Source organism: Amblyraja radiata, chromosome 4 (assembly GCF_010909765.2).
Source record: "Amblyraja radiata isolate CabotCenter1 chromosome 4, sAmbRad1.1.pri, whole genome shotgun sequence".
Taxonomy (NCBI): domain Eukaryota; kingdom Metazoa; phylum Chordata; class Chondrichthyes; order Rajiformes; family Rajidae; genus Amblyraja; species Amblyraja radiata.
In genome coordinates this window covers 66,748,163-66,773,860 of record NC_045959.1, presented here as the reverse complement: position 1 = coordinate 66,773,860, position 25,698 = coordinate 66,748,163, and the positions used below count along the sequence as shown (strand labels likewise).

Sequence of the window (25,698 nt, the reverse complement as noted above, 5' to 3'; positions counted from 1 at the left end):
TTGTTCATTCCTAACTGAATTGAGGAAATGAAGAATCAATTTTATTGGTGGAGCTGGAGTCACATATAGGCCAGACCATGTGAAGATTGCAGATTTCCTTCCCTGAAACATAGAAACATAGAAAATAGGTGCAGGAGTAGGCCATTCGGCCCCTCGAGCCTGCACTGCCATTCAATATGATCATGGCTGATCATCCAAATCAATATCCCATACCTGCCTTCTCTCCTTTAGCCACAAGGGCCACATCTAACTCCCTCTTAAATCTAGCCAATGAATGCCTCAACTACCTTCTGTGGCAGAGAATTCCACAGATTCACCACTCTCTGTGTATAACATGATTTTCTCATCTCGGTCCTAAAAGACTTCCCTCTTATCCTTAAACTGTGACCCCTTGTTCTGGTTTGATTTGGATGTAAATGTAAATTTCTGAATAAAAGCTGTAAATTTCTGAATAATATAATAATAATATAATAATATCTTTTATTGTCATTGCACATATGTGCCACGAGATTTGGTATGCAGCTTCCATCCGATGTCATAACTTAAACAACTAATAAAATTTAGATTTAGATACCCCGAGAACATGGTTTATAAAATGAACAGTAAAATCTGTCATAAAATTGGCATAAAAGTATACTCAAAGTGAATGTAAGAGGCAAGTATGAAGAAGATATTCAAATCCTTTTTGAGTCATATCAGGCATGTGGGAATGAGCAGGGAAATGGAGTATAAAAAGGTGCATTTAATATGGGTTTTCCAATGCATTCATGGCTCTTCGCTAGGCTCTGCTCTGTGCCACTCTGGCATGCAGGCCTTCTCTGAATGTGCAGCTCTTCAACTCAGAAGTCAGATTGGTGTAATAAGGTCTCAAGGTCTCTGTTTTTATCCTTGAGTTAGACATGTGGTATTATGACTTTAGACAAAAACTGGGGTTAGTGCACTGACTTTGTGTTCATCATTGCAATAATATGGGTGATTTCAGCTGAATGTATTGGATTTATTAAGTATTGATTTCTTAATGGCAGAAACAAATGCAACTGCTTATAGAATGTCAGGTTCTGTTTTGTTTTGTTTAAACTAAAATTGTGTATTTTCTTATGCAGAGTATAACACACATTTAGAAGAGATTTATGAATTTGAGTTGCACGCTGAGTGTAAAGCATCTCATTTAACAAAGTTACAAAATCAAGTTAATGATGCAAAGAAACTGAATCAGAGATTCCAAGAAGAAATAAACTTAGTGAAGAAACTTGATGATTACTTGAAGGAAAAACTGGATTTGGAAAAGAAAACCATTGATGATATTCTACCAAATCAAATAGAGGTATTTGATGTAAATATGCTGCTAACTTGAAAGTGGTGAAATGAGCCATATCAGAATCAGAATCAGAATAAGAATCACACTTTATTTGCCAAATATGTTTTGCAACATACGAGGAATTTAATTGGCCAGGTCAGTCATACAATTAAAAGCAACAGATTACTCAAAAACACATTTTAACATGAACATCCACCACAGTGACTCCTACACATTCCTCACTGTGATGGAAGGCGAAATAAAGTTCAAGTCCTTCTCTTAGTTCTTTCTCGGTCGTGGGCCTCGAGCCCCCTTTGACGGGATGATCTTGACTCCCGCAGCCAGCGTCGTTCAGGCCTTCCACGTCGAGGCGATCAAGCTCCCGCATCGGGGGGGATGTCAGCTCCCCCGCGCCGGGCGATCGAACCTCGCGTCGGGGCTGGTGAACCTTCCGCGACGATGGAGCTCCCGACTAGCCTCACCCGAGACTGCGAGCCCTTGATGTTGATTCCGCGGTGGTCACGGTGGGAGTGAACCCAGGCAAGGGATCAGCTCCGATGTTACGTCCACGCCCCGCGATAGGGCTCAAAGTCAGTCCGAGGAGGCTTCCAGCTCCATCGATGGAAGGCCGCAGAGCGCCCGGAGAATGTGATCCGAAAATTGATCATATCTCCGGCAAGGTAAGAACCTGAAAAAAAAAAGTTTCCTCCGATCCCTTCCCTCCACATAAAACAAACCGAAGAACATTAAACTTTTAACGCACTAAAAAATAACAGAATAAAAGACTGTCAGGTTCTGTTTTGTTTTATAACAAAAATAACAAAAAGGATGAAAAAACGAACAGACTGCCGGCGGAGCAGCCATCGCCCCTGGTGGTTTTGTTGCAAATGTTCAGATGTATAGAATGTAGGTGCAGGTGTAAGCCATTCGGCCCTTCGAGCCAGCACTTGCATTCAATATGATCATGGCTGATTATCCAGAATCAGTACCCTGTTCCTGCTTTTTCCCCATATCCCTTGATTCCATTAGCCCAAACAGCTATATTTATAGTGCCCTCCATAATGTTTGGGACAAAGACCCATTATTTATTTATTTGCCTCTTTACTCCACAAATTGTGATTTGTAATAGGAAAATCACATGTGGTTACAGTGCACATTGTCAGATTTTAATAAAGGCCATTTTTATACATTTTGCTTTCACCACGTATAAATTACAGCAGTGTTGAAACTTAGTCCCTCCATTTCAGGGCACTATAATGTTTGGGACAGAGCAATGTAATGTAAATGAAAGTAGTCAAGTTTAGTATTTTGTTGAATATCCTTTGCATGCAATGACTGCTTGAAGTCTGCGATTCATGTGTCAATTCCGGTTCTTTTACCCCCCTCTAGTCTGGTTTAGTAAAACCACTGAGTCGAGCACTGTAGTCGTAACCTTTATTAACCTATTTACCACGGGGCCGATTTTGGATCCACTTACTTGAGCCCGCAGCAGCCTCGGGCAAAGAACAGAAGAAAGACAACACACCCAAACGAACCGACCACCTTTATACCCCTATACAGGGGGAAGCAACCCCTCTAGGCCAATCAGTTGTTAGAAACCAAGTAGAAACATCTTCAGTACATACTGAAACATACAGTGGGAGGCAAAGTTTGACTTTAAAGCGTCGATCTCCCAAGTGGTTCCATTGGAAGATCGAGTGGGAGGTGTCAAGTCAAACTGAAATGAAAGAACAGGTGCAGAGAAATGCTACATTGAAATCACGAGACAGTGATTAAAGTGGGCGGAACCCCAGCCTGCCGAGTTCTGCCTGGGGGTCAAAAGGGCACACAGCACCAGAAGCCAGTGAAGAAGATACAAGAGACTTGCGAGCAGAGAACTTGAACAGTAAATCAAAAGGACTGTCCGAAAAGACTGCCGCGATAGCCAGAAAAGGCAATCGGGTCTGTAGAAATCAGTCCTGCTTGCCTTTTCTGGCTATCGCGGCAGTCTTTTCGGACAGTCCTTTTGACTGGTGGTGACAGGTGGGTCACATGATTTCCAGGAATTGGGTCTCCAGCACCTGTGATGTCACCACCAGTAAAGCCAAGTTTCACAGTCACCTTACATTCCCAAAGCATTCCCATTTCTGCATATTCACATTCCCTCCTTTTATCATTCTATGATAATTATTTATCCTGAGAGCAGTATATTTGACCCTTGTGACTTGGCATAGTGACTTTTGCTCCCTCCTTTTGACCTAAGCAGGTTGTGCCAGGAGTCCAAGGCATTCGACCAATAAGTCTCCTCTTCCCGACTTTTCATGGGAAGTGGATTCTCTTGGGGCCATCATGTCAGCATACTTCATTCTCACGACCTGTATTCCAAAGTAAACGAACAGCAGTAGTGTGTCCAGGGTAACTCAACTCATCTATACTAAAAAGAGATCTCTCAAAGAAAAGAAAAGGTTAGCAGCTTCAGTTTTGGGCACATTACTGATAATCTTACAATGGTGAAGGTGGACTCGCGCTTTTCTCCCTTCTACCTTGGACCAGTCGGGGTTGTGAGGAGGACCTGATAAGGTCCTTCCAACCAAGCATCCAGACCCTTTCTTATCCAATTTTTGATCATAGCATATCACCAGGTTCAATCTTAGACAAGGTGGTTAGAGGTGGTAGTTCAATGTACGCCGCTCGTACCCTGGAATGCAAGTTTTTCAAGGCCCTGGTTAGTGATGAAAGCATAGTTGGTCATTTCCATTGTCATGTGGTGGAAGTGAACAGCCTTTGGGGTATTCTGGTTTCATGGGGTTCCGAGTGGGCGGCAACATACCATCTCTGCTGAACTCAACCGTGCCTTCTCTGCTGGGGTAGTGCACATCTGGAACAGTGCCACAGGGAGTAGTTTAAACCAACTAGCCCCTGTTTCAGCTCGTAATTTGGCAAGTTTGGTTTTCAGTGTTTGATAAGCTCGTTCAACAAGTCCAGCAGCCTGTGGCCGATAAGCACAAAGTAATTGCTGTTGGATACCATTTGTAGACAAAATTCTTTATTTACCTGTCCCACAAAATGAGGGCCATTGTCCAATCTCAGCTGAGTGGGAATCCCATACCTCGGAATAATTTATTTAAGTATTTTAACAACTGTAGAGGCTTTGTTGTCTGCGGTGGGGTAGGCTTAGATCCATTTGCTGAACACATCACCAATAACTAATACATATTTACAATCCTGACATCTTTCCAACTCAATGTAGTCCATCTGGAGGATCTCAAAGGGATCCATGGATAAGGGTGTTTTCCTATTTTCACAAGTTACACCCTTCCCGAGGTTATATTGCTGACAGATCAGACAATCACTACTAATCCCCTGAGCCAGAGTCTGCAACTTTGGATGCCACCATGTAGCTAGAAGAGTATCGCCAGTTGCTTGGGCACCACAGTGAGTTGCAAAGTGTATACATTCGATAACTCACATTGCGAGCTCGTCTGACATACATGTTTGTCCTGTCGGGGTAACCCACAATCCCGACATACAATCAACCGTACAACCGAGTTGCTTCCACATTTCTATATCTTGGTCAGGAGCGTCCTCCTGTAATCTAACGACGTCTTGGATAGTTGGCATTGGCTTTTTCCGAGGGAGACTTGCCTTTACCTATACTTTTAGTCTGCCTCACCATTTTAGTTACAACCACCCTGCGCCCCCGGGACATTTCTTTAGCTTCTTGGTCAGCACGAATATTTCCTACATACAAACCCTTAATAATCTTTTATGTTTCAAAAAGATCTCCTCTCATCCTTCTAAATTCAGAGTATACAAGCCCAGCCACTCCATTCTCTCAGCATATAACAGTCCTGCCATCCCAGGAATTAACCTTGTAAACCTACGCTTCACTCCCTCATTAGCAAAATGTCCTTCCTCAAATTAGGGGACCAAAACTGCACACAATACTCCAGTTGTGGTCTCACTAGGGCCCTGTACAACTGCAGAAGGACCTCTTTGCTCCTATACTCAACTCTTCTTGTTATGAAGGCCAACATGCCATTCGCTTTCTTCACTGCCTGCTGCACCTGCATGCTCACTTTCATTGACTGATTAACAAGGACCCCCAGATCCCACTGTACTTCCCCTTTTCCCAACTTCCTCTTTTCCCAACTTTAGATAATAAGCTACCTTCCTGTTTTTGTGACCAGTGGATAAACTCATATTTATTCAGATTCAGATTCAATTTTAATTGTCATTGTCAGTGTACAGTACAGAGACAACAAAATGTATTTAGCATCTCCCTGGAAGAGCGACATAGCAAATGATTTGAATAAATAATAATAAGTGTCCGGGGGGGGGGGGGTGATTGGCAGTCATCGAGGTACGTTGTTGAGTAGAGTGACAGCCGCCGGGAAGAAGCTGTTCCTGGACCTGCTGGTTCGGCAACGGAGAGACCTGTAGCGCCTCCCGGATGGTAGGAGGGTAAACAGTCCATGGTTGGGGTGAGAGCAGTCCTTGGCGATGCTGAGCGCCCTCCGCAGACAACGCTTGCTTTGCACAGACTCAATGGAGGGGAGCGAGGAACCGGTGATGCGTTGGGCAATTTTCACCACCCTCTGCAATGCCTTCCGGTCGGAGACAGAGCAGTTGCCATACCATACTGTGATGCAGTTGGTAAGGATGCTCTCGATGGTGCAGCGGTAGAAGTTCACCAGGATCTGAGGAGACAGATGGACCTTCAGGAAGAAGAGAAGCTGGTGAGCCTTCTTGATCAGAGTTGAGGTATTGTGGGTCCAAGAGAGGTCATCGGAGATGTTGACTCCCAGGAACCTGAAGCTAGAAACACGTTCCACCCCCGTCCCGTTAATGTGGATGGGGGTGTGCGTGCCGCCCCTGGACTTCCTGAAGTCTACAATGAGCTCCTTGGTCTTCTTGGAGTTAAGGGCCAGGTTGTTGTCAGCGCACCATGCTGCTAAGTGCTGGACCTCCTCCCTGTAGGCCGACTCATCGTTGTTGCTGATGAGGCCAATCACCGTTGTATCATCTGCATACTTGATGATGGTGTTAGTACCATGTACAGGTGTGCAGTCATAGGTGAAGAGGGAGTAGAGGAGGGGGCTCAGCACACAGCCCTGTGGAACGCCGGTGTTCAGGGTGAGGGTTGAAGAGGTGTGCTTATCTAACCTAACAGACTGGAGTCTGTTGGTTAGAAAGTCCAGTATCCAGTTGCAGAGGGAGGGGTCGATGCCCAGGTTACCGAGTTTGGTGATCAGTTTTGATGGTATAATGGTGTTGAATGCTGAGCTGTAATCGATGAACAGCATTCTTATATCCACATTAAACTGCATCTGCCATGCATCTGCCCACCCACCCAACCTGTCCAAGTCACCCTGCATTCTCATAGCTTCCTCCTCACAGTTCACACTGCCACCCAGTTTGTGTCATCTGCAAATTTGCTAATGTTACTTTGAATCCCTTCATTTAAATCATTGATGTAATTGTAAATAGCTGCGGTCCCAGCACAGAGCCTTGCGGTACCCCACTAGTCCCTGCCTGCCATTCTGAAAGGGACCCGTTAATCCCTACACTTTGTTTCCCTCTGCCAACAAATTTTCGATCCATGTCAACACTCTACCCCCAATACCATGTGCCCTAATTTTGCCCACTAATCTCCTATGTGGGACCTTATCAAATGCTTTCTGAAAGTCCAGGTACACTACATCCACTGGCTATCCCTTGTCCATTTGCCTAGTTACATCCTCAAAAACTTCCTCCAGAACATTAGTCAAGCATGATTTCCCCTTCGTAAATCCATGCTGACTTGCACCGATCCTGTTACTGCTATTCAAATGTGTCGCTATTTCACCTTTTATGATTGACTCCAGCATCTTCCCCACCACCGATGTCAGGCTAACTGGTCTATAATTCCCTATTTTCACTCTCCCGTCTTTCTTAAAAAGTGGAATAACATTAGCCACCCTCCAATTCACAGGAACTGATCTTGAATCTATAGAACTTTGGAAAATGTTCACCAATTGGAAAATGGTCCACAATTTCTAGAGCCACTTCCTTAAGTATCCTGTGATGCAGACCATCAGGCCCTGGGGATTTGTCAGCCTTCAGTCCCATCAGTCTACCCAACACCATTTCCTGCCTAAAATGGATTTCCTTCAGTACCTCCGTCACCTCAGATCCTCTGACCACTATTTTTGCACCAATGGCCTTGCTTGCCACATTTAAAGCAAATGTCTGATCCCCCTGGTCTGCTTGCTCCAATCTGCTGTCTTGGCGAACCATTGGGTTGGCTATAGGTGTAGGTTGTAGGTGGGGCATATGGTCAATTGGGGTAACCTGTATACCCATGTCCCTGTCACTCCACCCATCCTGGCACACAGTACTGAGGTTCCGCTTGGTAGTCACTGGCTCCTGGAATGACCCTCAGTCCTTCCTTCTTTACCACATACTCCGTTTTCACTTGAACCTGGGGTTGATTCTCCTGCTTCCAGTGGTATTTAACTGCATGGGCCATTTGGTTCGGACTATTTCCAGACCAGTCCATATTATTAGTTTTCATTGCCTCTGCAACAGCGGTTGGTAGGCAGTTTATTAAAATATCAGAATACTGGGGTGAATTTGCACCGTTTTGATAGTTAGTGTCTCCCGACTGACATATATATTTCTGAAAATATCCCCCAAAATTATTTCGGCCAACGCTATGTCCTTCTTGGTTTAGGGGGTTCCTGAACTTGTGGCATGAATCGACTCCTTCTAGTTTTACTCCTGGAATGGAACACAACCGGGGCTACCAACGTCGGGGCCGTTGGGATTAGGGGACTTGGAGTTGGTGCTGCTGCAGGGGTGGCAGATGGTGCTGCGGGATCAATGTTTGCTTATGGTGGGGGTTGTGGAGGTAGGTGTGTACTAATACGGGTTCTACTTTCCCAATCCTCTAAATCTTTATCATCCATCTCTTCCAAGCCAAAGCCAGCCATTGGAACACGCAATCCTTTTTTCTCATCTCCTAACTCATCCAGGGTCCGTCCGGACTTCTGTTACTTATATTTCTTATAAACATAAGCACATTCTCTTTTTAGTGCACGCAAACGTCTGGCCATTCCTCCCTCTGTAAGCTCTATCCCTAATCTCAGAGTTGTTTCTTGCCAACTTGCTAACATCGCAGCTTCTTTCTGTTCCTTCAGTTCCTGATAATGCTGTTTCCAAAGACCAATAAGCTCAGCGGCAGCGACATTTCTACTACTTCTCCATATTATCTCCTGAATGTATTTCACACCCTCCAGGGTTCCAACCCCTCCCTCGGGCCACAATTCACTTCCTAATTTCTTCTTTAAAGCCCCTGATAACTGCTTGAATTGTTCTGCTTCATCAGGATACTTAGCACACAATATTTGTAACAAACCTCATCTATTGCATCCGCTGCTCTAGATGTCAGCTGATCTACATCGGTGAGACCAAGCGGAGGCTTGGCGATCGTTTCGCCGAACACCTCCGCTCGGTCCGCATTAACCAACCTGACCTCCTGGTGGCTCAGCACTTCAACTCCCCCTCCCATTCCGTATCCGACCTCTCTGTCCTGGGTCTCCTCCATGGCCAAAGCGAGCACCACCGAAAATTGGAGGAACAGCACCTCGTATTCCGCTTGGGGAGTCTGCATCCTGGGGGCATGAACATTGAATTCTCCCAATTTTGTTAGCCCTTGCTGTCTCCTCCCCTTCCTATCACTCCCCCAGCCCTCTGGCTCCTCCTCCTCCTTTTTCCTTTCTTCTCCCCGCCCCCCACCCCCCATCAGTCTGAAGAAGGGTTTCAGCCAAAAAAGTTGCCTATTTCCTTCGCTCCATAGATGCTGCTGCACACGCTGATTTTTTTTGTATTCTCCAGTATTTTTGTGTACATTTGTAACAGACCCTCAGGATCAGTTGTGGTATCCAGATAATTACCCATTTCTGCCAAAGATCTGCACACAAGATCGATCTACACACGTATTTCACACACAATTATCTCCAAGCTACAAGATAGACGGGCCCCACACACACATTTCACACAGCGTATTAAAGTGACATTACCTCCTTAAGGGAGTAAGCAGTTACCCAAATCAAACAAACTTAAACGAATGTATAAGCAACTATAATACAAGAGTAAATCACACAAACTTAAGCAAACACATTCAATATGAACACTTTAAATTTAGAGCAGAAGAATATTGGAATCATACAATTTTAGAATATCACAGACGTATCGTATCAACGTTATTACACATTTTACTTCAGTACTAATTTTTAAAGCAAGATGCCAATTTTACCTTAGTACTGACCTTCTGTACTGACCCGCTTAGTACTGACCTCCCCAGTATTATCCTTTAAGGTAAGTTGCCAATTTTACCCCAATACAAATTACCCCAATTTTACCCTCAAAAACTAACTCAATGGATCCGACCTTCATTAGGCATCAACTCAATTGTCCCGACCTTCAGACAGCTGCTGACCAAGTACCAACCCTCAGTAAGTAATTTTACTGACCCTCAGTAACCCTATGTTACTGACCCAATACCCTACCACTAGTACTCACCAGACTGACCTTGATCTCGTCGGGATTATATTCACAAGTCAGCGAATGACCAATTTGTCGTCAGATTAGCGGAATGCGGAAAACCGATGTAGTAAAACTAGTTATATCGGGGGCTCAATTCCTCCTTCTGCGATCCAAGATGATTCCCCGATCCAAACTCGTATTGGTAATCCTTTGAGATCCCGTTCGAGCCCCTAAATGTTAATTCCGGTTCTTTTACACCCCACAGTCTGTTTCAGTAAAACCACTGAGTCGAGTACGGTTGTCCAAACCCTTTATTAGCCTATTCACCGCGGGGCCAATTTTGGATCCACTCACTCGAGCCCGCAGCAGCCTCGGGCAAACAGAACAGAAGAAAGACAACACACCCCAACGACCCGATCACCTTTATACCCCTATACAGGGGGAGGCAACCCCTCTAGACCAATCACTGCACCTATTCAGTACATAGAAACAAAGTAGAAACAAAGTAGAAACATCTTCAATACATAGGGAAACATACAGTAGGAGGCAACCCCTCGGCCCAATCACAAATTCAGTAGACAATACACAATAGGTGCAGGAGTAGGCCATTCAGACCTTCAAGCCAGCACCACCATTCAATGTGATCATGGCTGATCATCCACAATCAGGACCCCATTCCTGCTTTCTCCCCATATCCCCTGACTCTGCTATCTTCTAGCATAGAAACAAAGTACATAGAAACAAAGTAGAAACATCTTCAGGAGTCCACACTTGGTGGCAACAGGTGTGTCACACGGGAATAAGCTTCTTGAAACTTCTGCAGGGGTCCAATCTTCGTGGCGACAGGTGGGTCACATGATTTCCAGGAATTGGGTCTCCAGCACCTGTGATGCCACTACCAGTGAAGCCAAGTTTCATAGTCACCTTACATTCCCAAAGCACCCCCATTTCTGCACATTTACACATGGATATCACCAGTTGTTGGGTGTCTTCTCTGGTGATGCTCTGTCAGGCCTGCATTGCAACCATCTTTAGCTTATGCTTGTTTGGGGACTAGTCCCCTTCAATTTTCTCTTCAGCATATAAAAAGCATGCTGAATTGGGTTCAGATCGGTTGATTGACTTGGCTACTCATGAATTGACCATTTTCTAGCTTTAAAAAAGTCCTTTGTTGCTTTAGCAGCATGTTTGGGATCATTGTCTTGCTGCAGAATGAACCGCTGGCCAATGAGTTTTGAGGCATTTTTTGGAACTTGAACAGATAGGATGTGTCTATACACTTCAGAATTCATTATGCTACTCCCATCAGCAGTTGTTTCATCAAGTGAGCCAGTACCTTCAGCAGCCATACATGCCCAGGCCATAACACCCCCACCAACGTATTTCACAGATGAAGTGGTATGCTTTGGATCTTGGGAAGTTCCTTCTCGCCGTACTTTGCTCTTGCCATCACTCTGATATGTTAATCTTCATCTCATCTGTCCACAAGACGTTTTTCCAGAACTGTGGTTGTTCTTTAAAGTACTTATTGGCAAACTAACCCTGCCATCCTAGTTTTCTGGCTAACCAGTGGTTTGCATCTTGCAGTGTAGCCTCTGTATTTCTGTTCATGAAGTCTTCTGCGGACAGTGGTCATTGACAAATCCACACCTGACTTCTGAAGAGTGTTTCTGATCTGTCGGACAGGTGTTTGGGGATTTCTCTTTATTATAGAGAGAATTATTCTGTCGTCAGCTGTGGAGGTCTTTCTTGACCTGCCAGTCCCTTTGTGATGAGTAAGCTTACCAGTGCTCTCTTTATTCTTAATGATGTTCCAAACTGTTGATATTGGTAAGCCTAATGTTTGGCTGATGTATCTAACAGTTTTATTTTCCTTTCTCAGTCTCATACTGGCTTCTTTGACTTTCATTGGCACAACTTTGGTCCTCATGTTGATAAACAGTAATAAAAGTTTCCACAGGGGATGGAAAGACTGCAGGAAAGACTAGCTGCTGATAGCTCTCTTATACCTGCATGAAGGAGGCAATTAAACACACCTGAGCAATTACAAACACCTGTGAAGCCATGTATCCCAAACATTATGGTGCCCTGTAATGGGGGGGAATATGTATAAACACAGCTGTAATTTCTACATGGCGAAACCAAAATGTGTAAAAAATGCCTTTATTAAAATCTGACAATGTGCACTTTAACCACATGTGACTTTTTTTTCTATTACAAATCTCAAATTGTGGGGTACAGAGGAAAATAAATAAATGATGGGTCTTTGTCCCAAACATTATGGAGAGCACTGTAACTTTCTCTTGAATACATCCAGTGAATTGGCCTCCACTGCCTTCTGTGGCAGAGAATTCTGCAGATTCACTCCTCTCTGGGTGAAAATGTTTTTCCTCATCTCAGTCCTAAATGGCCTACCCCTTATTCTTAAACTGTGACCCCTGGTTCTGGACTACCCCAACATCGGGACCATTTTTCCAGCATCTAGCCTGTTCAATCCATTAACAATTTTACATGTTGCTATAAGATTTACTCACATCCTTCTAAATTCCAGTGAATATAAGCCCAGTTGATCCATTCTTTCATCATATGTCAGTCACGCCATCCCGGAAATTAACCTGGTGAACCTACGTTGCACTCCCTCAATAGCAAGAATGTCCTTCCTCAAATTAGGAGACCAAAACTGCATTTTCCAGGTGCTCTCTCACCACGGCCTGTATAAATGCAGTAGGACCTCCTTGCTCCTATACTGAAATCCTCTCGCTATGTAGGCCAACATGCCATGTGCTTTCTTCACTGCCTGCTATATCTGTATGCTTTCAATGACTGATGTACAAGGCCACCCAGGTCTCGTTGCACCTCCCCTTTTCCTAATCGGACACCATTCAGATAATAATCTGCCTTCTTGTTCTTGCCACCAAAGTGGATAGCCTCACATTTATCACCATTATACTGCATCTGCCATGCATCTCCACGCACCCAACCTACGCAAATCACCTTGCAGTCTCATAGCATCCTCCTCGCAGCTCACACTGCCACCCAGCTTCGTGTCATCCACAAACTTGGAGATGTTACAGTTAATTCCTTCATCTAAATTGTTAATATATATTGTAAATAATTGATGTCCCAGTACTGAGCCTTGCGGCACCGCAATTGCCTGCCATTCATATTCTGAAAAGGACCCGTTAATTCTCACTCTTTGCTTCCTCTCTACCAACCGGTTCTCTATCCATGTCAATACCATTTCCCCAATACTATGTGTTCTAATTTTGCACACTAATCTCCTGTGAGAGACCTTGTCAAAGGCTTTTTGAAAGTCCAGATACACCACATCCACTGACTCTCCCTTATCCATTCTACTTGCTACATCTTCAAAAATTTCCCGAATATTAGTCAAGCAACTTGTAAGTTTTGTTCAAAGAATGCAAAAGGGTTGTGGATAAAACAGAATCAGTTAGGCATTTGAAGGAATAATATGCAGGACCATTGGGAGAAGGTGACATATGGCATTAGTCTGGTATAAGTTTTGCGTGAGCCAACCTGATCTCTTGTTTGCCGGACACTTCAATGCTCCTTCCCATTCCAACACAGACATTTCTGTCCTCAGTCTCCTCCATTGTCAGTGAAGCTAAACGTAAATTGGAAGACAAGCATCTCATATTTCAGCCCAGTGGTATGAATATTGAATTCTCTCGTTTCAGATAGCCCTAGCAACCCTTCTCTCTCTATCCCTTCCCTTCCCTACCCAATAAGCACTAGCTTCACATTTTCACCCTACAAACAGCTTACAAATGGCCTGATTCCTTTATCATCATTACTTTTTTGCATATCTTTCATTCATTGTTCTCTCTCTCCACATAGAAACATAGAAAATAGGTGCAGGAGTAGGCCATTCGGCCCTTCGAGCCTGCACCGCCATTCAATATGATCATGGCTGATCATCCAACTCAGTATCCTGTACCTGCCTTCTCTCCATACCCCCTGATCCCTTTAGCCACAAGGGCCACATCTAACTCCCTCTTAGCCCCCATATCCTTAAACTGTGACCCCTTGTTCTGGACTTCCCAACATCGGGAACAATCTTCCTGCATCTAGCCTGTCCAACCCCTTAAGAATTTTGTAAGTTTCTATACTATCCCCCCTCAATCTTCTAAATTCCAGCGAGTACAAGCCGAGTCTATCCAGTCTTCTCCATATGAAAGTCATGCCATCCCAGGAATCAGTCTGGTGAACCTTCTCTGTTACTCCCTCTATGGCAAGAATGTCTTTCCTCAGATTAGGAGACCAAATCTGCGCACAATACTCCAGATGTGATCTCACCAAGGCCCTGTACAACTGCAGTAGAATCTCCCTGCTCCTATACTGAAATCCTTTTGCTATTAATGCCAACATACCATTCGCTTTCTTCACTGCCTGCTGCACCTGCATGCCTACTTTCAATAACTGGTGTACCAGGCATCTCCCCTTTTCCTAATCGGCCATCATTCAGATAATGGTCCACTTTCCTGTTCTTGCCACCAAAGTGGATAACCTCACATTTATCCACATTATACTGCATCTGCCATGCATTTGCCCACTCACACAACCTGTCCAAGTCACCTTGCAGCCTCCTAGAGTCCTCCTCACAGCTAACACTGCCCCCCAGCTTCGTGTCATCCGCAAACCTGGAGATGTTGCATTCAATTCCCTCGTCCAAATTATTAATATATATTGTAAATAGCTGGGGTTCCAGCACTGAGCCTTGCGGTACCCCACTAGTCACTGCCTGCCATTGTGAAAAGGACCCCTTTACTCCTACTCTTTGCTTCCTGTCTGCCAGCCAGTTCTTTATCCACATCAATACTGAACCCCCAATACTGTGTGCTTTAGGTTTGCATACTAATCTCTTATGTGGGACCTTGTCGAAAGCCTTACCTAACACCACTTCCCGACTAATCTGGATTTCACTCAGTTCCTCCATCTCATTTGACCTCCTGCTACTTCCGTCAGATTATTTATGTCTTCTTTAGTGAAGTAGTTATTCAATTGGTCTGCCATGTCCTTGTTCCCCATGATCAATTCACCTGTTTCTGACTGCAAGGGACCTACATTTGTTTTAACTAATCTTTTTCTCTTCACATATCTATAAAAAAATTTGCAGTCAGTTTTTATGTACCCTGCCAGTTTTCTTACATAATCTATTTTCCCTTTCCTAATTAAGCCCTTTGTCCTCCTCTGCTGGACTCTAAATTTCTCCCAGTCCTCTGGTAGGCTGCTTTTTCTGGCTAATTTGTATGCTTCATCTTTTGTTTTGATACTATCCCTGATTTCCCTTATTATCCACGGATGCACTACTTTCCCTGATTTATTATTTTGCCAAACTGGGATGAACAATTGTTGTAGTTCATCATCGTCTATATCTCTCGTTTCCCTTATTCCTAACCAGTCTGAAGAGGGGTCTCGACCAGAAATGTCACCATTCCTTCTCTCCAGGATGCTGCCTGTCCCGCTGAGTTACTCCAGCTTTTTGTGTCTAACATAAGTTTGATGGGCCTCATGGGTTTTCCATGCCATAGTAATTCTGTGATTTTATAATTATGTTCTATTGGGCTGAAAAAGTATGTGTACTTCTATTATATTATGTAATCAATGTTTTTTTGAAATATAATCGAAATGTAGCAGACAAAATATATAGAGCAAGATTCCACAGAAAGGAAACCAAACATTTTCATTCATCTGTTTGTAGGTTTATCTAGTTTTGGGATGTTGATTGAGGAAGGTGGGTTGACTAGGATAACTGTCAAATTTAAACACCCATGAAACACCCAGGAATGTTGTAAAACAATTTGAATTAAGCATTATTTGATTCTGGCTTGAAAATTAGATTTTGCTCAAATTAACACAAGATCGCAGTGCTGCTCTTGCCTATATTATTCAAGTATCAGAAAATTGACCTAGCAGTTAAGGGCCTGTCCCACCAGCATGCGATTGCATGCGTCTAGCGCGACCAAACGTGATTGCTTGAGGCGTACGGCCGCACGGGGCCGGTCCCACTTCGAACCGCAAAGGCGTATGGAGTTGTGCAGGGCTGGTCCCGACATCATACTCACCAATCAGCTGGGCAGGAGGCGGGCCGACTGAATTTGGACGTCGCACGGTGACCTCATCACGCACGGCACCCCGGGCGGTGACGTCATCGCGCAACGCCACGCGCTAGGCGCACGCTGTCAAGACGCTGTGTATGATGTCAAGACGCTGCGTACGCCGTCAAGACGCTGTGTACGCCCTCAATGCGCCTGCACCAGTCAATTCGGGAGGAACTGATGTCAGCCAACCTGTATTTGAGTTAAGAGCCCAGAGACGCTGAGTGACCAGAGTGACGATGGTTGGCAGCAGATATAGCCCTAGCTTCAAAATAAAATAAGTTTCTTACGGAGTTTTGTTGGCTCATTGGGTCCAAACTGGTGCCAGGGGAGCAATCCCATTAGTTACATTAGTTACATTGCTTCTCATTTTCCTTGCAACCCACTTTTACTCATCAATGTCCATCAACCCCTTTTTGATTCTTTTTGACAAAAAAGGCAATTTCTTTCAGTATGCCAGGTTTTCAAAGGATAATTAGCTTGGCATTCGAGCATTTATTAATAGTTACGGCAACATACATGAAACAAGTTATAGTATGTAAACAGCCTTTGTTGCAGATAATATAACACTGTACTATATAATGCTTCTCTCTACTCTAGTTGACAGAACTCTTTAACAAAGTTGATTCAGAACTTAAAGAAGTACAGCTGGAGTTTGATAATGCCTCTGCTGATGCATATTTTGAACAAAATGCGATGCAGACAGATCTTCTTTCAATAGAGAATAAAATTGTGCAGCTCAAGTAAGGCTATTGTAACACTATTCCAAAGATTGTAAAATAATTGATATTTTAAAGTGCTGTGTAATGTTATTTACCAGTCATATTTCCTTATGACATAGTCTATTGACATAGTCCATGCCACTTTGCCAGCTGTCAGGAAAATTCCATTCCCCTACAGCCTATTATCTCTCATGTGCCCATCAACTTCAGATTGGCTCTTCTGCCACCCACCTACACTCGGGACAATTTTCTATAGCCATTTAACCATACAGCCAGCATGCCTTTGAGATGTGAAAGGAAACTGGAACATAAGCGGTTGGTAGTATCTAATTTATCTCATTGATATAAACTATAATTAACAAGTGCGAAGCTTAATGAATACCTGCAAATGGGGAATCTTTTTTATTAAAAGTGGTTCCTAATGTAGTCATGCTGGCAATGCATGTACATAAAAATGTAAGAACAAAAGTGCTTGAACAGGAGTAAATAGCCCATGAGCCCTTACTGACACTCATTGATATTCTGACTAATTCTTTGAATGGCATCTCATAAAATGGCCTTTGGAAATCCTAATATAACACATGCACAGGCCCCTCTTTTTTTTCTACCCCATTTATGGCTTCCCTCAAAAACGTAATAAATTCATCAACCACGATTGGCCATTTATAAAACGTTGATAGTTCTTCGTGATTGCATTAACATTTTCTCAATTTTCTATTACCTCTTTAATAATGGAATCCAACCTATTCCCCACAACAGATGTTATGCTGAATGTTCTGCTTTTTGTCTTGCTCTTTACTTGAGAGCAAGCATGACATTTGTAACCTTCCAACCAGCTGATTAATTATTTTAAATGTATGAAGTTTTGACTATTTGTAAGCAATATGTCCACTATTTCTTTGTACATTTCTTCATGAGTTCAGGATGCATGTCAATAAGGCACAGGAAATCTCGTTAGTTTGATTTAGTACCTTTTCTCTGGTGATAATTGTTTTAAAATTTCCCTCCGTTTTTTGGACTTTATTTTCTATTATTTGGATGCTTTTAGATTCTTCTATCAGGAAACAGATTGAAAATATTTTTTCAAATTCTCTGTCAATGTCACATCTCACATTAATCCCTGACGCTTAACGTCTGGAAGATCAATATTTGCAACAGCTACTCATTGTTGAAGCTTTTACTGGCAGATTGTTCTATGCTCCATAATTCCACCAGATGCAGCCTCTTGAATATCCATTTCAAAGACAGTATGTTTCTTCATTTTTGTGAAAAGATTACATTACAATCATTTGTTGGATGTTCACTGGTAGATAAATACAGTTGAGCTGCAGAAGAACCATCATCTAAAAGTATGGAATTATAGGCGTAAGGAGCCAACTGGCTGATTCCTGTGCAATATTTCTGTGTCCCAGCCCTCACTCAGAGTCGAGACCTCAAGGAAGCTTGCCAGAGAAAGTCAGCAACTGCTTGAGCTGAATTTCTCATTGTTTACAATGGGAGAGCATCAATCATGTACATCAATCATGTGTCCCCAATATTTTGGATTTTTTACATGGGTAATGCAGGAAAATCTTTTATTTATTTAACATTTCAGTTCAATATCATAACCATAAGCCATAACTGAATGTTAGCAACTAAATATAATTGTAATACAACAACTAGTATAATGTCAGTCATAATCAACCTTAGTAGAAAAAAAGTGTTATGTTATTTCAATTTTCACCTAATTTGATTTATGTACAGTTAAATGATTTTCTTTTGTATTTTTAGAAATACTTCCTATTTTTTTTATAAAAACACGTTTTTATTCTTTCCACAAAGTTCTTTGCTGCCTGCTACATTATTGAAACCCTGTTGTTTACAACTTCAATTTAATTAGTTTCAATGATTCAATTGAAATCATGGTCACGGTGGCACAGCAGTAGAGTTGCTCCCTTACAGCGAATGCAGCGCCGGAGACCCAGGTTCGATCCCATCTACGGGTGCTGTCTGTACGGAGTTTGTACGTTCTCCCCGTAACCTGCGTGGGTTTTCTCCAGGATCTTCGGTTTCTTCCCACACTTCAAAGATGCCTAGGTTTGTAGGTTAATTGGCTTGGTGAATGTAAAAATTAACCCTAGTGGGTGTAGGATAGTGTTAATGTGCAGGAATCGCTGGTCGGTGCAGAGCCGGTGAGCTGAAGGGCCTGTTTCTGCACTGTATTTCTAAACTAAATTAAACTAAAAATAAAAAAATAATAATAATAATAATTCAATGATACTTTATTGTAATATGTACCAAGGTACAGTGAATTAGACTTTATTGCCTTCCATCATTGTGTGGAATGTGGAGGAGCCGCTGTGGTGGATTTTTATGTTAACTTTTATGTAGTTGTGTGTCTTGTTGCCTTTTTTAGTATGGCTGTATGGTAAATCGAATATCACTGTACCTTACTTTGTACACGTGATAATAAAAGACCTTGAACCTTGAACCCAGTAAAAATCATACAGCCGACCTCACCTAGACGGGCCTGCCAATGGGATGGGCTGTGGCTCGCCGAGATTCCTCTCACCATGCAATGCTCAATTAGATTTCTGTTTCTGTTTATAAGCAATGCCTAAATTGATTAAAATCTTGTTAAGTCATCATGGATCCCTAATTCAGTCTGAATTAATAGACAATAGACAATAGGTACAGGAAAAGACCGTTCGGCCCTTCGAGCCAGCACCGTCATTCACCGTGATCATGGCTGATCATCCACAATTAGTACCCCGTTCCCGCCTTCTCCCTACATGCCTTGACTCCGCTATCTTTAAGAGCTCTATCTAACGCTCTCTTGAAAGCATCCAGAGAATCGGCCTCCAATGCGTTCTGAAGTATCTAGCAAAGGGAGGGGCTTCATCAAAGCAATTCTTCCAGATCATGTGAGCCACAACTTCCATTTTCTGCCTTCAGGAAGGTTGTGACTCACATGATCTGTAAGAGTTGTCTTGGTGAAGGACAGTGCACCAAAAGATAGCATTGGAGGTCTACTTTGTCCCTCCCTCTAATACTATTTTTTAGAGCACTGCCTTCAACCCCCCCTCCCCCCCCCCCCCCCCCCCCCCCCGCCTTCAGCCATAAAGAGGACGAGAACAGTCCTAGGCCTGTGCACCCTGGATCCAGCCATTTTCCATGGTTCAGTTGATGTATTATTTATCTGAAAAGGGGCAAGTTACAGCACTTCTACTGAGTTATTAGGTGGTGTTATGTGTGTGGGGGGAGGGTGAAACAGAGCTTTCTGTCTCTCCCTTCGGGGGAATGCGACGTTTTGTCGTATCCCCCTTCTCTTCCCCCGTCTGCGCTGAGGCCTAATGGCGGAGCTGGCGGCCTCCAACCTGCGACCGACCTCGAGGGTCCGGAGGTAGAGCCAGCCAGGACTCACCAACGCGAGGCTGGCCGTCTTCGAGCTGTGGCGACGTCCGGGTAGCGGCACGACTCGGCGCTCCGGTGAGGGCGGACGGCGCGGGGCTGAGACGCTGCCGTGTGAGCGGCACGGCTACTGGCTGGAAGGTGCTCTCGTGGAGGCAGCCCGGTGCGGGGCTGAGACGCTGCCGTGTGGGCGGACCGGCTCCCGGCTGGAAGGTGCTCTCGTGGGGGCAGCCCGGTGCGGGGCTGAGACGCTGCCTTGTGGGCGGCCCGGTGCGGGGCGGAGACGGTGCTACGGCGGCTGAGGCGGCGTTCTGGCGGCGGCGACCTGGATCCGGGGCTCGGCCGCAGGCCAGTGGAGGACAATGTCGGGAGCTCGCAGGTCACAGGCTGGTGCCTGTTTTCTGGAGCACCCGTTGCAACAGCTGCGGGCAGCTTCGACCACCCCCGGGCCGCGGAGCTTGAACCGCGGGACTGATGCCATCGCCCGGTGGGGTATCGCCTTGGCACAGAGGGAGAAGAGGAGGGAAGAGACAGTAACTCTAAGACTTTAGCCTCCATCACAGTGAGGAGGTGTTTGGTGAACTCACTGTGGTGGATGTTAATTTGTGTTTATTGTGTTTTGTTATTATTACATGTATGGCTGCAGGCAACAGCATTTCGTTCAGACCGAAAGGTCTGAATGACAAATAAAGGATTCAATTCAAGAATCTATATCTGTCTATAATTACTAAAACTTTCATCTTCTCTCTGTCTGTCTGTCTGTCTGTCTGTGTGTGTGTGTGAGTCTGTCTGTGTCTGTCTGTCTGTCTGTCTGTCTGTCTGTCTGTCTGTCTGTCTGTCTGTCTGTCTGTCTGTCTGTCTGTCTGTCTGTCTGTCTGTCTGTCTGTTTGTCTGTCTGTCTGTCTGTCTGTCTGTTTGTCTGTCAGTCTGTCTGTCCATATGTGCTCCTGGAACTATGCCAAACGGTACATGAGAGCGCTAAAACATTTGCACCACCTTAATCACAATTATCCTGTGGTTGTTTTGTGACAAGTTTCGTTCAGATTGATGTTATGTTTCACAAGTTATTGACATTTTTAGATTTACAAAATCCCAATTTGAGAAAAAGTACTTCACTGTGCTTACAGCTGTGACGTCACCATGGGATTGTAGCCCTTTGTTGTAGCCCTCACAACATTGTAGCCCTCGCAATTGTTGCTATCTAAGTATACGGAGTCCTGCTAGCTCGAGCAGGTGCAAATGCAATTTTCTTAAATTCACATAACGTGTGTTTAAGTCACCTAGTTACATGATGTCAGAGCGTGACTCGGTCCTACTCCGCTAAGTTTATGGGGTTTTATTTTCTTTAATTAGTTTATGCCTCTGTTATCCACGTTATGGCTAGTTCTTGTCGCTGCCCGAGCCCACTGATCTTTGAGTCAGATATTGCTGAGCGATGGCGTCTTTTCGAGCATGACTACACTCATTATGCTCGCATCGTTCATTGGAATGACCCTCCTGAAGTGTGTGTGTCTGTTCTGCTTAATCTTGCGGGTTCCGAGGCAATGAATCGAGCTGACAACTTTGACTTGTCTCCTGCTGTTTTGGATGGCAACGGGCAGGTCCTAGTTCCTGCCGAGACTATAGATGACCCTGTGGTTCTGCTCAGAAAATTCAGAGAACTGTGTGATATGTCTTCCAACCATATAATTGAAAGAACAAAGTTCTAGGTTCATTTACAGCAGGTCGATGAACCTATTGAACGATTTATTAGCGATCCTGAAACACATGGCTGTGCGCTGTTGATTTTGTGAGTTACAGGATGAACTTGTTCGAGATAAGCTGATTGGGAGCATAATTGATAGCAAGCTGAGTGCTGAGCTGCTTCGCAACACTGAGCTGACCCTGAACCAGGCTATTCACTCATGCCGTATTTCAGAGATTACGTCTCCCCGTGGTGGAATATTGAGTTGGGGGAACGGGTTGCGTTGGGGGAACAGGTTAGTGGTGGAGTATTACATTGGGGAACGGGTTGTGTTGGGGGACCAGGTCTCTCGTGGGGTCTATGGTGAGTGGTTTAAAATTGCATTGGGAGAACGGGTGATTGGTGGAATATTGCGATGTTGGAACAGGTTGCATTACCAGGCCTCCCGTGTGACAGGGACCCAACGGGTCCCACTTGGTCTAGTATTATCTAGTATTGGCAGAGATCACCTTCACTGAACATTTTTATGCTTTATTTCTCGACCTATTCTCGACTTATTACTGATTATGGTTTAAAAAAAATCAAAAGACTGAATTTAAAACTACCAGCTTCAACTGATGACGTCACAATGGCTAGGCTAGCAGTGATCAGCTTCACTGAAGATTTCATCCTATATTTGACGTTATTTACGATTAAAGCTTTAAAAATGCCAACTATTACAAGATTATTACATATTCTGATTCACATTTTTCCCCTCTAGGCAGAGAGCACCTTCACTGAACAGTTTATGCTTTATTCCTCGACTTATTACTGATTAAAGTTTAAAAATATCAGACTTTGAATTTAAAAAGACCAGCTTCGACTGATGATGTCACAATGGCTCGGCAACAGTGAGCAGCTTCACTGAAGATTTAATCCTCTATTTCATGTTATTCACGATTGAAGCTTTTGGAAGATTTTTATTGTTAAAATTATTCCTGCCAGCTTCCAACACACTTCAATACAAAGTTGTAAGACAGAAACACTCTGAACTTTTCACCGCAATGGGATTTTTCAACAGGAGGGGAAGGGCATAGAAAGATAGAAACATAGAAAATAGGTGCATGAGTAGGCCATTCGGCCCTTCGAGCCTGCACCACCATTCAATATGATCATGGCTGATCATCCAACTCAGTATCCTGTACCTGCCTTCTCTCCATACCCCCTGATCCCTTTAGCCACAAGGGCCACATCTAACTCCCTCTTAAATATAGCCAATGAACTGGCCTCAACTACCTTCTGTGGCAGAGAATTCCAGAGATTCACCACTCTGTGTGAAAAATGTTTTCCTCATCTCGGTCCTAAAAGATTTCCCCCTTATCCTTAAACTGTGACCCCTTATTCTGGACTACCCCAACATCAGGAACAATCTTCCTGCATCTAGCCTGTCCAACCCCTTAAGAATTTTGTAAGTTTCTATAAGATCCCCCCTCAATCTTCTAAATTCTAGCGAGTACAAACCGAGTCTATCCACTCTTTCTTCATATGAAAGTCCTGACATCCCAGGAATCAGTCTGGTGAACCTTCTCTGTACTGCCTCTATGGCAAGAATGTCTTTCCTCAGATTTGGAGACCACAACTGTACGCAATACTCCAGGTGTGGTCTCACCAATACCCTGTACAACTGCAGTAGAACCTCCCTGCTCCGATACTCATATCCTCTTGCTATGAATGCTAACATACCATTCGCCTTCTTCACTGCCTGCTGCACCTGCATGCCTACTTTTAATGACTGGTGTACCATGACACCCAGGTCTCGTTGCATCTCCCCCTTTCCTAATCGGCCACCATTCAGATCTACTTTGGTATTGCAGTTGGAACTGATGCGGCAGGCAGGGGAAGTGCAATTGGAATGTTTTTAAAGTCCACTGCTGAGGTAGGCAGGGCAGTCCTGGAATCTAACATTCGGGAACGGGTTAAGTTGCGCTGGAGGAGCGGCTGAGTGGTGGAATACTGCGTTGGGACACCACACCGTGGGGGAGCAGACATATTCTGATTCACATATTTAATAAAAATCATTAAAATCGTTCCTGCCAGCTTCCAACACACTTCGATAAAATGTTGCGACACAGGAACACTCTGAACTTTTCACCTCATAGGAGGGGGAGGGTGAATTGCTATTGTAACACGCAGGGCACGTGCAATTACATTTTTCTTATGACCACTGCTGAGGGAGGCAGGGGAGTGCTGCAATCTTACGTTCGGGAATGGCTTGAGTTGGAGGACTACGCCTCCTGTGGGGGCTATGGGTGGGGAACGGATGCGTTGGGGGAGCAGACTTTCACTTGGTCTAGTACTTATTAAAACTCTGATTTTGTTTATGTGTTTATGTGTGTGTATATGTGTGTGTGTTTACATCTTCGCAAAAACACTACGTGGTAACAATAACATTTCTACATATTCTGATTCACAATTTTCTCCTCCGGGCAGGGAACACCTTCACTGAACATTTTATGCTTTATTTCTCGACTTATTACTGATTAAAGATTTAAAAAAATCAAAAGATTTTGAATTAAAAAAGGCCAGCTTCAACTGATGATATCACAATGGCTCGGCTAGCAGTGATCAGCTTCTCTGAAGATTTCATCCTATATTTCACAAGTTATTCGCGATTAGAGTTTTAACAATGCGAACTTTCACAATATTTTTACTGTTAAAATCATTCCTGCCAGCTTCCAACACACTTTGATAGATGACACAGGAACTCTCTGAATTTTTCACCTCAAAGGAGGGGGAGGGTGAATTGCTATTGCAACACGTAGGGCAAGTGCAATTGGAATTTTTTTTTAAAGCCCACTGCTGATGGAGGCAGAGGAGTGCTGGAATCTTATGTTCAGGAACTGCTTGAGTTGGAGGACCATGCCTCTCGTGGGGGCAACGGGTACGGAACGGGTGTGTTGGGGGAGCAGACCCAACAGGTCTGCACTTGGTCTAGTATATTACTAAAACTCTCATCTTGTTTGTTTGTATGTGTGCGTGTTCTGGAAAATCCGCCAAAGATGCTACAATTTTTGGTCCACCTTACTCATCATTGTCCTGCGGTGTGCATTAGCCAAGTTTTGTTCAGATTGATGTTTTATTTTATGTTACTGATTTTAAACTTTAAAAAATCCCTTTTCCACTTGCCCTGCCCGTCAGCTGCGTTCAACGTCACCAAAGCTCCGTCAAAATGGTACACGATAACGCTACAATTATTGGCCAACCTAACTAACCATTGTCCTCGGGTGTGCGTTAACCAAGTTTCGTTCAGATTGATGTTATATTTTACGAATTATTTATATCTTTACAAAACACATTTTTCCACTTGCCCTGCTCGTCAGCCGCGTTAGGAATCACAACGACATCACAATGGGATTTTAAACTTTTAAAAATCACTTTTCCACTTGCCCTGCCCATCAGCCGCATGCGTTATTTGAAATTACCATGCGTGGGCCCGGTAACCGCGTGTGTGGGTGAGCAGTGGTGCTGCTGCTCCGGGCATGCGGGGAGGGAGAGGAGTTTGACCCAGGGCAAGGACTAGGCCACAGACTCGGCCTCTCTCTCCCCCTTCACCTGGCTCCACCCCGACAGCCCCCGCCTCAAGTACAACTTAATCACCGTGAAAACGGGGCCGACAGTGGTTTGCATCGAGATCCTGGAGAAATGAGGAGGGGGTAGGGAGGGGGGGAGTGCTGGGGGAATGGAGGAGGATAGGGGTAGGAAGAGGGATGGCGAGGTTATGGATGAGGGGAGGGGAAGAGGGGTAGGGGGAGAGAGGTGCAGAGGGGGAGAGTGGGAGTGGGTGGAGAGAGAGGGGGGAAGGGATGGGAGAGGAGGGGGGTGAGGGGGAGGGGAAGGGTGGGAGGAGGGTGGGAGGAGGGGGGAGGAGAAGGGGGGAGAGGGAGCGTGAGGGGGCGGAGAGGGAGCGGATGGGGGAGAGGGAGTGGGGAGAATTTGAGG

The 25,698-nt window shown here is 44.3% G+C and overlaps 1 protein-coding gene across 2 annotated transcripts in view; it reads left to right on the top strand.

Annotated features, from left to right (window-relative positions):
- Positions 1–25,698, top strand: part of ccdc178 (coiled-coil domain containing 178) — a 266,960-nt gene that overhangs the window by 27,704 nt on the left and 213,558 nt on the right. For both annotated transcript variants that reach the window (XM_033019675.1, XM_033019676.1), the window contains exons 7-8: positions 1,104–1,324; positions 16,525–16,667. In XM_033019675.1, the coding sequence (XP_032875566.1) occupies positions 1,104–1,324; positions 16,525–16,667 (364 nt within the window). The remainder of the gene's footprint in view (positions 1–1,103; positions 1,325–16,524; positions 16,668–25,698) is intronic.